General features: G+C 37.5%; 1 protein-coding gene across 4 annotated transcripts in view; it reads left to right on the top strand.

The window, feature by feature from the left end:
• Positions 1 to 14,209, top strand: part of LOC124796453 (myosin heavy chain 95F) — a 395,608-nt gene that overhangs the window by 368,073 nt on the left and 13,326 nt on the right. For all 4 annotated transcript variants that reach the window (XM_047260674.1, XM_047260673.1, XM_047260671.1 and 1 more), the window contains 2 exons: positions 7,101 to 7,221; positions 13,801 to 13,918. In XM_047260674.1, the coding sequence (XP_047116630.1) occupies positions 7,101 to 7,221; positions 13,801 to 13,918 (239 nt within the window). The remainder of the gene's footprint in view (positions 1 to 7,100; positions 7,222 to 13,800; positions 13,919 to 14,209) is intronic.

Here is a 14,209-nt window from a genome sequence, read left to right as displayed (position 1 = left end):
TAGTATCTGGCGATCACAAGTTTACACTGAACATCCAGTAAGAAAGAACTGGTGAATCAAGCTACTATTAGCCCAATGCAAGCTATCAGAAAAAGGAACCCCAACTTAGGAAAAAGGCAAAAAGCTTGGAGAAGGGACATCATGAAAGACCAGAAAATACTTAAAAAACCTCTTTATTAATTTAACAACTGTTGTGGGCAATTTTTAAATTAGTGAAAAGTTCAAGCTTTTAAAGTACATTCAAATAGCATCCTTAAGGAACATGGTGATAAATATCAAGATGTTGATCCATGCATCCTCTTTTATGTCTGCTGTTTTATTATTACCTACTTTATAATGTTCTCTAAAGCTGACTTACAAAATCTGCTCATTAAGCCTGCATAAACTTTCAGACAGGCACCAGATTTTATCTTGTATAAGCCTGACTTTGAGTATTTTTTATGAACAACTCTGTATGCCAAATTGTATGTTGACTGTCAGTGTGGAGAACTACTCTTTTTTTCCATCTACACTGTCCATCACCTTCTTAATTAACTTCTTATGCAAGTTTTTGACATCTTTTGCTTTTTAATCTTTAGTCACAGCTACTTGTTTTAATATAGCAAATTTGTGATTGTACTCATTTGATTTAGAGCTAGAATGTGTAATCTGTATATCACAGACTGGAAAGCGAAACACATCTGTCAGCTAAACGAACTGCCTTTCATTTAGTCACAGAGATGGAATTTATACTCTAAGTAGATAATACTGAGTAAACTATTTTTGTATGGATGTATTTGGGCTTCAAAGCTGTAGTGAATTTCTGTCATACATTTCAAATGCTTTTGTACATTTGGTTTTAGATAGCCAACTCGTGATAACTTCAGTATCTAATTGATTCATGACTATGTAAATATTTAATTGTGATATGAGTAAAACATAGGTGAGATATTGAGCAATACATAGGCACATAAACAGAGGAAACAACAGTCTGGCACATGTTTTTAGTTTGTGTTCATTTGCAAAACTTGCACTCTCACTAAAGCAAATGATGGGATAGTTGCTTTGCTCTTGCCCAATCTGAGTGCATGCTCCCTCTGTAATTACTTATATTTCACCACTTAGCATAATTCAGGGTAGTGTAGTGTTGATTTCAGGATATGAAATTATTAATCAGAAAACATGTCATTTAGGCAACAGTAATTGAGGTAGTTGATGTTTATAAACTGATCATTTTGCGCTGATATTAGTTGTATTAGATTACTACGAAGTGAAAAGATACTGAAATTTATTGATATGTTAATATAATAACTTGCAAATCAGGGTGCTTGTGACTCATGGGTACAAATGCTTGGAGGTGAAACACGGTATAGCAATTCACAAGGGTAGCAGCCACACTGCAAATGTGTTTAGCTGAAACCTGTATGCAGTTATAGGCCAATTCTATGAATAATGTTTCTTGGACGTTTTATTTTCTTACAAAATTTCATACAGGTTAATGTTTATATGCTGTAAATGTGATCTAATACTTAATAATTTGAGACTAACAGTTTTTGAGAGAGTGAAGTTTAGTAATGTGGCCACTTCTGCCAGTCATGTTTGAATCAGTAGGTGTGATGTACATTAACTGTTGAAAGTAGTCAACACCAGATTCGGTGCACAAATTATGGTGAGCTGTATATATAATATGCCATGACAGATTTGTGAGTGTTGTAAATGATAGGAACTATATCAGTAGCCTATTTGTGAAGTTCAACATATGTGGCATGCAGGGTCTTATATAGAAATATACTGAGGAGGCTTTAAAAAAGGTAGTGTCATGTATAAGGAATGTGGTGGCCACTCCATTGGTATCCCTTTGCCTATCTAGCACTAATCAACACTTTCTGTTAATCAGATTTGACTTGTCATGTATCCAATATTTTATTGAAGTATGTAATGGCTCAGAATGGACCAGTAAATTAAGATGTGGTACCAGAGATGCTAGTGTGTTATAAATCCATGACCTCCAAATGAATGGGCTGTATGTCCTCTAAAAATTATCAATAAATCAAAAGAACTGGATGCAAAAGAATCTGGTGAGGTTCTTGCTGACAATGCCAGCCTGTAAGTTATCATTAAAGGTCACTTGATGACAGTGTTCACCCATTGCAAGTGGGCGTAGACCACTCCAAGTTTTGTTATTGCACATTAGCATCACCACCCATGAAAGAAGCCTAATCTGACCACAGAATAAACCAAGGGAAGCCATATTAATATACTGCAAAGCAGAAAACAAGAAACAATGTTGAAGCTTTGCTGGAAATCAACTGATTGTAAAGCTTGACCATTTCATGATGGTATGACTGTAATTATTGTTATTGCACACCCACACCATGCTTAGATAGTTTATATGCTTTGTGCAAGTGATTCCATGAATGCTAAATGATGGTGGATTGGTGGTAAATTCAGAAAACATGCTGTTCTGAAATGGCATTGCTTATAGGTTACAGGTATTGTGCTGTTTGTTTTCACTGTAAGATGATTCTACGTCATAATGATTTGAAAGTTTCAGGTTTTGGTTAACAGTGACATTATTCAAAGAGGTGGCCTTTGCAATTTCTGTGATGTCTGTCTGTTGCAAGATCCTAGAGCACATTCTAAGCATTAAGACACTCCTAGAAGAAAACAAACTTCTCTCAGAGAATCAGCATGGATTCAGGAAAACCCAATCATTTGAAACATGGCATCTCACAAACAATAGATGCAGGTGGACAAGTAACAGATTTCCAAAAGGTGTTCTGCACTGTGCCACATCATTGACTACTATAAAAGATACAATAACATGAAGAATACTTGAGTGACTCTATGAAATTTCACTAATAGAAACTAGTATGCAGTACTGAATGAAGTACGTTCACTGAAAGAAAAGTAACGTAATGTGTTTCTCGAAGAAGTGCCTCTAATGTTGTCAGTACATTTAAATGATTTATTGGACAGGATCAGCAGTACTGTAAGATTTGTTCAATGATGATGTTGTTGTGTACAGGACAGTATCATTATTAGACAATTGTAAGGATTTGCAGGAAGCATTGGACAAGATTTCCACTGTCTAATAAACAGCAGCTGTGTTTAAACGTGGATAAATGTAGTTTAAATACGGATAAATGTGAGATAATGCCTTAAAAAAAAGTGTAAAATGGCAGTGCATTGATGGAGCTGTCATTTGTACTCAGTTGATTCATGTGAAATGGTTTCCAACGTGATTATGGCCACACAATGGGAGTTAACAGACTTTGAAAGTGGAATGGTAGTTGGAGCTAGTTGCAGGGGACATTCAATTTCAGAAATCATTATGGAATTCAATATTTAGAGATCATCTGTGTCAAGAGTGTGCTGAGAATACCAAATTTCAGGCGTCATCTCTCATCACGAACAATGCAGTGGCTGACAGCCTTCACATAACGACCAAGAGCAGCAACATTTGCGCAGAGTTGTCAGTGCTAACAGACAAGCAACACAGTGTGAAATAACCACAGAAAACAATGAGGGATGTACGATGAATGTATCTGTTAAGACAGTGCAGCAGAAAATGGTGTTAATGGGCTCTAGCAGCAGATGACTGACTAGAGTGCCTTTGGTAACAGCATGACATAGACTGCAGTGCCTCTCCTTGGCTTGTGACCATGACCTGGTCCAACGATTCCTGATTTCAGTTGGTAAGAGCTGATGGTAGGGTTCAAGTGTGGTGCAGACCCCATGAAGCTGTGGACCCTAGTTGTCAAGAAGGCATTGTGCAAGGTGGTGGTGGCTCCATAATGGTGTGAGCTTTGTTTACATGGAATAGTTTGCGTCCTCTGGTGCACCTGAACTGATCATTGAGTAGAAATGTATATGTTCAGCTACTTTAAGACCATTTACAGCCATTCATTGACTTCACTTTCCAAAACAACAATTTCATGGCACTGGCCCATAGTTATTCGCAATTTGTTTGAAGAAGATTCTGGGCAATTTGAGTGAATGATTTGACCATTCAGATGGCACTACATGAATCCCATCAAACATTTATGAGACATAACTGAGAGGTCAATTTGTGCACAACATCCTGCACCAACAACAGTTTCACAATTATGTTTGGTTATAGAAGCAGCAAGTATTTATGCAAGGGACTTCCACTGATTTGTTGAATCCATGCCATGTCGAGTTGCTGCACTACCCTGGGCAAAAAGAAGTCCAGCACGATTATTAGGAGGTATCACATGACTTTTGTCACCTCAATGTATGTGATCAGATAAGCCAATTAGAAGGTAACTGAGTCTGAAAACAAACTGTCAATGGCTGCTGCACAGTATCCTTCAACCTGTTGGAAAATTTACACTGGGAAACATGCTTTGCAAACGTTTGCATATTTGTGTTTGGAGACCTTGTCACTGCATCTTGTATAATGTACATTATATTTTAAAAGCATTATTTTTCTCCTCTGTTTTGTGTATAAACTTACAAATATGTTGCCATAAACATTTGTAATTTACTAAACAGACAAAAGGTTCATAGTGATCAAACCAGGAATGTAACTGTGAGTGGTACTGTGAATGAAGTGAACACTAGTGGAAGTATCATTTAAATGCCTTGGGAATTTTCGTATTGGAATCCTCAGTTTATGTTTTTGCAAGAAAATATTTTTCAGTTTAATAGTTATAGAACAACTTGTAATCCAGGAATCAACCAATATGTATGTACTTTATTTTATGCAAGGAATTTTTTTCATTTTCTTCTTCTTCTTCTTCTTCTTTTGAGCTTGAATTTACTTCCTGAAATTTACAACCCTCCCTGAATTTCATTATTATCTCTTTTTATAATTGTGTTATTTTCTTTGGCTTACCAGATACAGTGAAATTTTCTCCCATGTTTATGAAGTGGAAAATAATAAGCAAAAATCTGAAAGATGCCTTATAAATAAGGTTGCTATTACACCAACATAGTGATGCATCAGTGTTCAGTTAAAAAACATTGTGGGCTGCAGCAAATTTACTGTATTTGTCAAGTCACAAGCCAGCACTTAACCAATTATATGGTTAATAAATTACAACAGGACATCTAAGTAAGATCCTGTTACAGCTCACTCTGAATACAGAGTGAACCTGAACTCCACACTCCACTGACACGCGATCTCTGGTGGCTCATTACTGAGTAATAATGTATAATGATTTATTCAGTTTGTTATCCTAATTACCTTTGTTTCTGTGAAAATGCTTTTACAACAATGAAAAGACTGTAATCTGCAATCACCATATTTAACACAGGAACTATCTGGCTTCTCACAGCGGCCTGTGTAGAAATATATAACTGCTGTGATATCGTCACTGCCACTGTGTGGAAACAAACTGCGTAACATCACTGTGCCACTGTTCCATTGCATTCAAAGAACCAATACACACTGTGCACAACAGCCACATCTTCATCAGTAATTCGACCCATACTAGTATGCATCAGTGTTAACATACAACTAACACTGCCATAGAAACAAGCTCAAGGCGTAACTAAACAGTACTGAATACAGGCTTGAGGATGAAGAGTAAAGTGGGCATTAGTGTTGTCAACAGCAGGTACCGTCAGTGAATCCTACCCATACTATTATGCATCACATCAGTGTTAACATATAACTAACACTGCCATAGAAACAAGCTCAAGGCATAACAAAACAGTACTGAGTACAGGCTTGAGGATGAGGAGTAAAGTGGTTATTAGTGTCGTCAACAGCAGGTACCACAAGTGAATGGAACAAATTCACATCCAAACAAGACGCACTGTGCATACCATTGACATTTTCAGTGTAGGTATTGATGTGTTGGCAGAAGAGCCAACACTGTGTTGCTAGAGGAGGCCGAAATGCACGCGTTTAATTACACGCTGACTGGCGTGAAGTCTGGAACAGTTAAGGGAATTAATAGTAGCAAATAAAGTACGTAGTTGATATAATACTTAACTTTAATCCACAATTGTAGAACATCTCTCGTTACGGTACAGGCTTCACAATATTAATTATCAAATGCTATGGCGCCTTGCTAGGTCGTAGCAAATGACGTAGCTGAAGGCTATGCTAACTATCGTCTCGGCAAATGAGAGCGTATTTGTCAGTGATCCATCTCTGGCTAAGTCGGCTGTACAACTGGGGCGAGTGCTAGTAAGTCTCTCTAGACCTGCCGTGTGGTGGCGCTCGGTCTGCAATCACTGACAGTGGCGACACGCGGGTCCGACGTATACTACCGGACCGCGGCCGATTTAAAGGCTACCACCTAGCAAGTGTGGTGTCTGGCGGTGACACCACAGGTATTTTCTGTGCAATACAGATACAAATTAAATGATGATAGGAAATCAAATGGAATGCAATTACTCTGTAATGAGGTAGTGGATACCACGTGTCACTTAAAATAGAATACTCAGAAGATATCCTGGAACTACCTCTGAAATTTTGTCATTTTTGTTCAGCTTTACACTGTCTGTCTCAATATCTGCACCTGGGTATTGTTTGCTGGTACAGAATATCAGAAAATGATGTGGACTAACTATTACATGTATGTTTGCTCTAGCCGGCCGAAGTGGCCGTGCGGTTAAAGGCACTGCAGTCTGGAACCGCAAGACCGCTACGGTCGCAGGTTCGAATCCTGCCTCGGGCATGCATGTTTGTGATGTCCTTAGGTTAGTTAGGTTTAACTAGTTCTATGTTCTAGGGGACTAATGACCTCAGCAGTTGAGTCCCATAGTGCTCAGAGCCATTTTTGAGCCATATGTTTGCTCTGATGATTCATACATTTTGCTCAAGACCAAATGTTCTTGTGCAGTAGTAAGATACTGGATGTGCATTTTTGAAGGTGATGGCTAAAGTCCCCTTATGACCATATAAATTTAGGGATCATTTCTTTGAAAAGGATGCAGCCCATCTTCTTTCCCCAATCTCAGCCTGTGCATTGTCTCTAATGGCCTACTTGTTGGTAGACCTTCCCTCTCCTGTCCCATGCCTTTGCCAATCAATGCATATTTCCTACATGAAGAATAACTTGTTTTTCTGAAGTTTGGAGCGCTATTGTTGTTGTTTTTTGTATGTTCTTTACAATATTACTTAGTTTTTTCCATAATTTCAGGTCGGAGCTAGCTCGTTCAATACAAGGAAGTCAAGGGAAGCAGAAATATGATCTTTCAAAGTGGAAATATTCAGAACTAAGAGACACAATTAATACTTCATGTGATATTGAACTACTGGAGGTGAGAATTTTTCGTAATATAACTGTTTTTGTTCTCTTTCCCATTGTCTGCCTCATGATTTATCTACAGAGTAAATAAACTAGTCGGGTATCTTTGGCTATAGGGTCTGCAAAAGTGGTTGTTTGATGTCATATTGCTAAGGATAAGAATTTGAGAAGAGTCAGCTATGGTTTCCTCCGGGTGCACACCTTGCAAGACAGAGGACAAGTGCTTACTAAGAAAATGCTGAACTAGTAAAAATGAAATCTAGGTCGAAAATATATTTGGAGAAAATACTACCTGTACATTTTGCATCCTTGTCTATAATTTTGTCAAGTGCCATTCCATCCAAAAGTATTTTCATGAATTATCTTTTGTTTTCTTTTCAATTTTGTAAGCCTATCTGCCTCTGTCTCCAAATTAAAAAATGTCTGGTTCAAACAGAATACTTAATTTTTTCTCTCTGTACTTAGGTGAAGAAACAGGGCAAACCGTAAAATTTTGTACAGTTGGAACAAGTCTGTAATTACTAGAAATGACGTAACCAAATCCTCTTGATACATGTTCTGATAATAAATCATGTTATTATTATTATAACAGTGAACACAGCAAGTGAGTTCAGTATGCTGGATTTCATATTTTATGCCTAGTTGGGCATTTCCTATGTATCTAGTACATCTGGTGTATTGGTGGATAATTTGTGCAGATCCCAGTGCAGTGACTTTTTGTAGTTAATGGATGGGAACAGGATTTAGTGCTATGTGCAGCTCTATAATTGAATTATTTGTCTCGTTTTACTCATTGGAAACAGTAAAAGGTAATCACCCAGTTTTAAAATGTTCTGTGCTTGAAAAGTGAACTATGTTTCATTATGTACATTATTCAAAATAAAAACTGTTTGCTGCTTTGAAAATGGCTTATCTGACTAATTATGTGACAATAAAAATGACCACACTTAGAATAAGTCCACCAGTATGCACAAGCTGGAGACATTCTAGGCTGCAGCAGTTTGTTAGGTAAAGTTTTCTTCTTCTCCAGTTGTCAAGTGCTGTTTGTCCTAGTGGTCTGATGGCAAATGATGTACAGTGTAAACAGCAAGTTCAGTGTGTGATCTTAAGCATTCACAAGGCCAGTGCTTGAGGCAATTGTATGCATACATTTTTTATGCCGCATTTGATCAGTATATTAAAAGTACATCTCTAATGCAAGCAAAGTCACAGTGTATTTCTCTTTCTCACACGAGAGTAATAACATGACCATTTAAAAATATTTCTGTGACATAGTTCCTTGATGACAGTCCAGCTTTGAATCATTTGTACATGAGAATTTACCTTCGATGCTGTGGATGCCAGACTCCACCTTATGGCCACTAACTACTGTCTGGATATTCACTTTGTACTGCAGTTAGCATCTGTGATATAGAATGTCTGCTACTGCTCCGATTTCGACAAATGTTAAGGTATTTATTTTTGTTTTGTGAGTGCCCATGGAAAATTTCTACAATAAACTGAGTGAATACCATGCACAGTGTAAGTTTAATGGAAAATCACACAGACTCTCTAATTCTGACTTCAGTGGAACGGAGTCCTGAAGTATGTAAACTGATAGTGATATGTTCTGTTCACAGTTGACAAATTGCTCTGCTGTGGCAGGTAGTGGCTGCAGTGGCTAATAGCAACCTTTGTAGCTGGTAACCCAACAGTTATGATCTGTTTTCATTGTGTGCTTTGTTTCTCTGTGCAGAAAATTTATTTTGTGTTACAAAATCCCAGAATCTTTCAGCGGAATATTGCAGAAAAGTATGGTTGCTAAATGGAAAGCTGAATGATGTGCTCACATTTTGCATGGACAGATGTGAGTTTGTATGCTTAGTACCAGAATATTTCAAGGAGGAGAGAAACAATAATGTGACTCTACTGCCTCCAACCAAGGTAGTTGAAAGAATTGCAGATGCTTTGAAGATTCATAAAATTACTGTCTTTAGAGTTTATAAGGAAAAAAACTGTGCTGTCCAGGAAGGGGCTGACACCCAGTAAAAAGAGGAAGACAGACCAATGAGTTACAAACTTGGACTCGTTCAAAAAAGATGCTCAGAATCCTCACATACAGGGTGGTTCATGATAAGTCACCTGATTGAATTTTGATCTTACAATTATGCTATTGTGCACTCAACTTCGTGCAGTTCACAGAAATTATGCCAGATACCGTTGCAAGTTCATCACTTCCATTGTGAGTGCGCCATTTCAGTTTGTCGATAGTGGACAAAGGATGGTTGACTGTCGCCCAAGAGTTGCAGATTGTGTTATTGTTCGCAGTGACGAACGGCATTACATTGACACAGAAAAGGTTTCATGCTTATTTCAGCACACAGTGAGCTCCCAGCCCACAGACAATACACAGATTACATCAAAAGGTACTGGATCTGTTTTGGAGTGTCAGCGGCCACATGCACGTACCAATACATTCGCTGCAAAACATTGTAGCGCTTTGAGTGGCTTTGACTTGTAGTCCGAGTAAATCAACAAGAAGAGCCAGTGCTGAGATGGGAATTACACGTTGTACTATACAAAGAATTATTGAATCCGACCTTCACTTGTATCCATACAAGATGACTGACGCATAAGCTTACTGCGGGAGATAAGGAGCGGAGACTGCAGTTAGCAAGGTGAGCGATCGAGCAAGACCAAGAGGCAGTGCTACACAACACTTGGTTTTCTGACGAAGCTTATTTGTATGTGATCGATGTTGTGAACAAACAGAATGTTTGATTCTGGGTATGTGAACCTTCATGAATAATCCACATGATAAACACCTACAAGGAAGAAAGTGTGCATGTGGGTAGTGATGTCAAGCCATAGAATCATTGGTCTGTTCTTCTTCAATGCTAAAGTAACCAGTGAATGCTATTTACACATGCTGCAAAACCAGTTCTTTCCTCAACTCATGGCCTGATGTCTTCCGTTGCAGACACAATGGTTCATGCAGGATGGAGCACACACCCATACTGCCAGTGTTGTGCTTGATATCCTACATGAAAGACTTGGCCTTAGGGTATTGTCAAACAGATTTCCAGAATGTTATGCAGGAGGAGTAATGTTGCCACCCCATAGCCCGGACATTAACCCATGTGACTTCTTCCTTTGGGAGTTCCTTAAAGAGAAGGTGTACCACAGAAAACGCGAAAATGCAGTTCAACTTAGAGCCATCATTGTGGAGTTATGCCGCACCATTCCAGAAGATTTGTGTCCGAGAGTTGTCACAAATGCATGTGTGCAACTTGAAGAAGTTGTAGACCAAAATCGCGGTCATGTTGAACATGTGATACATTAGGTTGTATTTTCAAGCTGTATGAAACAAATCAGGTGACTTATCGTGCGCCACCATGTATATGGATATTACAAGAGAAAAAAAACAACCTGTCATAAAAAAGCTTCTTCATGAGACAGAATTATTCAATGTCAGTAGGACTTCTTTGTTAACAGTTTCAGTGCTCTTGGTTTCAGGTACAAAAAAATTAATTGATGCATAATTACAGTGGAGAGAAGTGATATCATTGCATAGCATTGTCAGTTGTTTAGAGAGATTGTTGAGGTGATGTTTGAAGACATTGTGTGGCTCAATGAACATGTCCATCAGAAAAGACTGGACAGATGACAGTATATGTGGCATGTGAAACTTCCTGTTCCTGTGGGATAGGACAGAAGATTTATCGTCCTACATGCTGGAACTTTCTCTGGTTTTGTACTGATCTGTCTCTAGGTTACAAATTGAGGAAAACAAGTAACTACCATGAGGAGATGAACCATGATAGTTTTCTGAAGTGGTTCAAGGGGCAACTATTGAAAAACTTAAATCAGCCATCTTTCTTGGTAATGGATAATATCTCACACTGTTCATTTATTAAAGGTAAAGCTCCAGTGATGGCAGTGAACTCATGCAATTTATGAAACAATGTAAATCACAGTTTTAATAGTAAGTTGTTGATGAGATGTTCTCAAGCTTCCACTATACCACTGCCAGTTTAGCACTATCAAAATAGTTTGAGTATAGATCAAACATTACATGGTAGCTAATAATGAAAGCTTCACAGTGGTAGAAATTTAGAAATTGTTAGGAAGAGCAGTGGGACAAATAATGCCAGAAGAGTGGAGTAATGTTGTATGCCTCACAAAAACCGTTGTTAGAGAAGCCTGAAAAAGTGAGCTTAATTTTAGTAATATGGAAAATATAATTAGATCTTGGGTGATTCCAGTTACACTTCCATGAACCACAGCCCACTTGAAAATAGTGTCGCAGAAGGAAGGGGCTCTGAAGTGAGTAGCTTTTACCCTGTACCATATATTGTCTTTCTTCAGTGTTTGTAGGCCTGGTTCGTGTTTCGTATTTTGAGTGAGTGGCATGTACTGCCCATCCATAATAAATCTAATCTAGTTACTAGAGAGTACCTCACTGCACAAGTATAGTGTACTAAATGCATGTTACAGTGACAGATAAGGACTTAAGCAGTTGATATTATTGTAATGCTTTAGTTATTATATTCACGTGATGTATTCAGATCCATTTGAGCACCCCTTTCACATTGAATATGCCAACTAAATGTGAATCACACTGATTATTGTAAAAGGCAATGCAAGACAATAGAAGGAGAAACAGGAGTTATCAAAACATTTAAAAAAGGACACAAAACACTGGAAGTAATTTCCAGTATATCCCATTCAGTACTTTTATGACAGAAAGAAATTGAAACAACAACGAGGACAGTAAATTTACAAAGTTGAGCTTGGGGCATGATTTCTACATAGCAGCCCATAGTTGGGAATGTCTTCTTTGAATTTAGTTCCCAATAGCAGTTCCATAGGCTCTAAGACATAGTTAGTATGAACCGATTGATTATTCATAGAGAAATAGTTCATTGTAATTATTGTAACAGACTATACATCAAGTGGTTGTCCACTTGTGACTGAATGTGACTAATTTGGTGGTGTCAGTTTCAATTTCAGTCCATCTGTTAGTAAAATTACGTATAATTTCTGAATTGCTTATTTCATTAGTTAGTAAAATTACTGAGGGCTAATTTTCCAAAGAGCATATTATCTTCAATACTATAAATAAGAAATTAAAAGTGGTAAGATTGTATGTGTGGATATAGGAAGTTTTGTGGTAGAATGCAAATCTAACTGCTTTTTTTGCTTCAAACAGAGCCAGCTGTAAATGTTACATATCATATTAAGCTGAAGAACCCTTAAAGTGTGTATTTTGTCACTTTATCACTACATAAGTTATCTGTCTTTGTCAAGAAACTCACTTGTCTTTTCCAAACTCCAGAGTTTGGAATGTCCCCTAGTTTATTTCTTATGTTTCATAAATTTGTATTCTTTTGCTTTCTGAGGAATTCTTGAGTACAATTTTTCAGTGGACAAGGTTCTGATGACTTACAATATAATACTGGTTTCATATACCCCCCCCCCCCCCCCATCCCTGAAATAAAAACTCAATTGCTGGAAAGTCAAAGGCTGCACAGAGCATGATTATCTAAGCCACAATCATCAGTTATGTTTTACATTAGAGCTGCTCTGTCTACTTAAACAAATCATGGTGTCTTTATAAACTGTTCATCACATGCCTTTCAAGTGTGATAATGTCAAGAGTGCACAGTGTATGTTTAATATACTACTCAATTACTTTTATTCGTTTATTTTCATTATTCATTCAGAGACAACCAGTACTGTTAGATCTAGGTGGTAGTGACCTCATAACCATCAACCAGATGTACTATCAAATTGCAATCAAGTGATTTTAGCATCATAGGCATAAGATTAATTCTTTATTGGCTGGTAAACCATTCTCAGCATCATTACGCTGGTGACTGGGGTTGTAAATTGCAATCTATTAATACTGAAATAAGATATTGCTAATTAGCATCAAGTATTCATATTTTGTAACGTTAACAACAATATGGATTAGAGTAGACTGCTAACCAACACATATAGGAACGTTCATTGGCAGACAGGCAAGTTTAAAAGTAGACAGCTGGGTATTATTAGGCTATCAGACAAAGTCCTGTGTCAGATTCCCCCAAACCCACAAGTATAAAGAGTTTAGGGATGGAATGCAAGCCAGGAACTGTGTCACAAAAATACTTTAGGATGGATCTGCTATTAATGATGACCATTTTTTATGTCAGAAAGTGAAATTGTGATTATGCTTCCCACTAGACAAGTACTTTTAGCATACAGAGGAAATTAGTGTCAAAAAATTATGCAAATAGTGATGTGCTATACGCAACTTACATGCACCTTGCCACTAGACAATTAGCATGTGCAGCACTAGAATGTACACCTAGAGCTGAGGAAATCTTTACCTTAAAGAAATGCTACAGTTTACAAGATCGCCAGTTGTTTCGGATCGGCTGGCTTACAATTCTGAAGGCACTCAGGTCAGCTTTAGTCAATGTCAGAGCAGTCGAGCATCCAAATGTTCTTTTTTTTTTTAAAGACTGTTCATTGCAAACACACTTTTCTATGCATATGATTATAGCTCAGTGATTTATACATATAAAAATGCCAGTTTACGTGATTAATCCTTTCAACATTTTCCCAGGCATGTAGAGTGGAATTTCATCGCCGTCTGAAGGTTTATCATGCTTGGAAAGCAAAAAATAGGAAACGCACAACAATGATGGAAAATGAAAGGGCTCCACGTTCAATTATGGATGCAGGTAAGCCCTTTAAATGATTTTCTCAATCATTAATAGTACTCTTTAATGGGTCAGTACTTCCACATCTCTAGATTTTTTTATACAAAATTTTTTCAGCATTCTTTGTAATATTAATTTAGAAGGAAAACCAAAAGATATTACACTATGAAGCACATTTTGTTGCTTCATTCAGTGCACAATTTTTGTAGCGGAAATACTATTATGATAGTTAATTGTTCTGTTGTTTGGCTATTTTATTTTCATTGTTAAATGTTTTTCCATTTAGATACTTATTTCAGATGGCATAGACCT

Source organism: Schistocerca piceifrons, chromosome 4, assembly GCF_021461385.2.
Source record: "Schistocerca piceifrons isolate TAMUIC-IGC-003096 chromosome 4, iqSchPice1.1, whole genome shotgun sequence".
NCBI lineage: Eukaryota > Metazoa > Arthropoda > Insecta > Orthoptera > Acrididae > Schistocerca > Schistocerca piceifrons.
The sequence above is the reverse complement of the archived record's forward strand: the minus strand, read 5'-3'. Positions and strand labels throughout refer to the sequence as shown.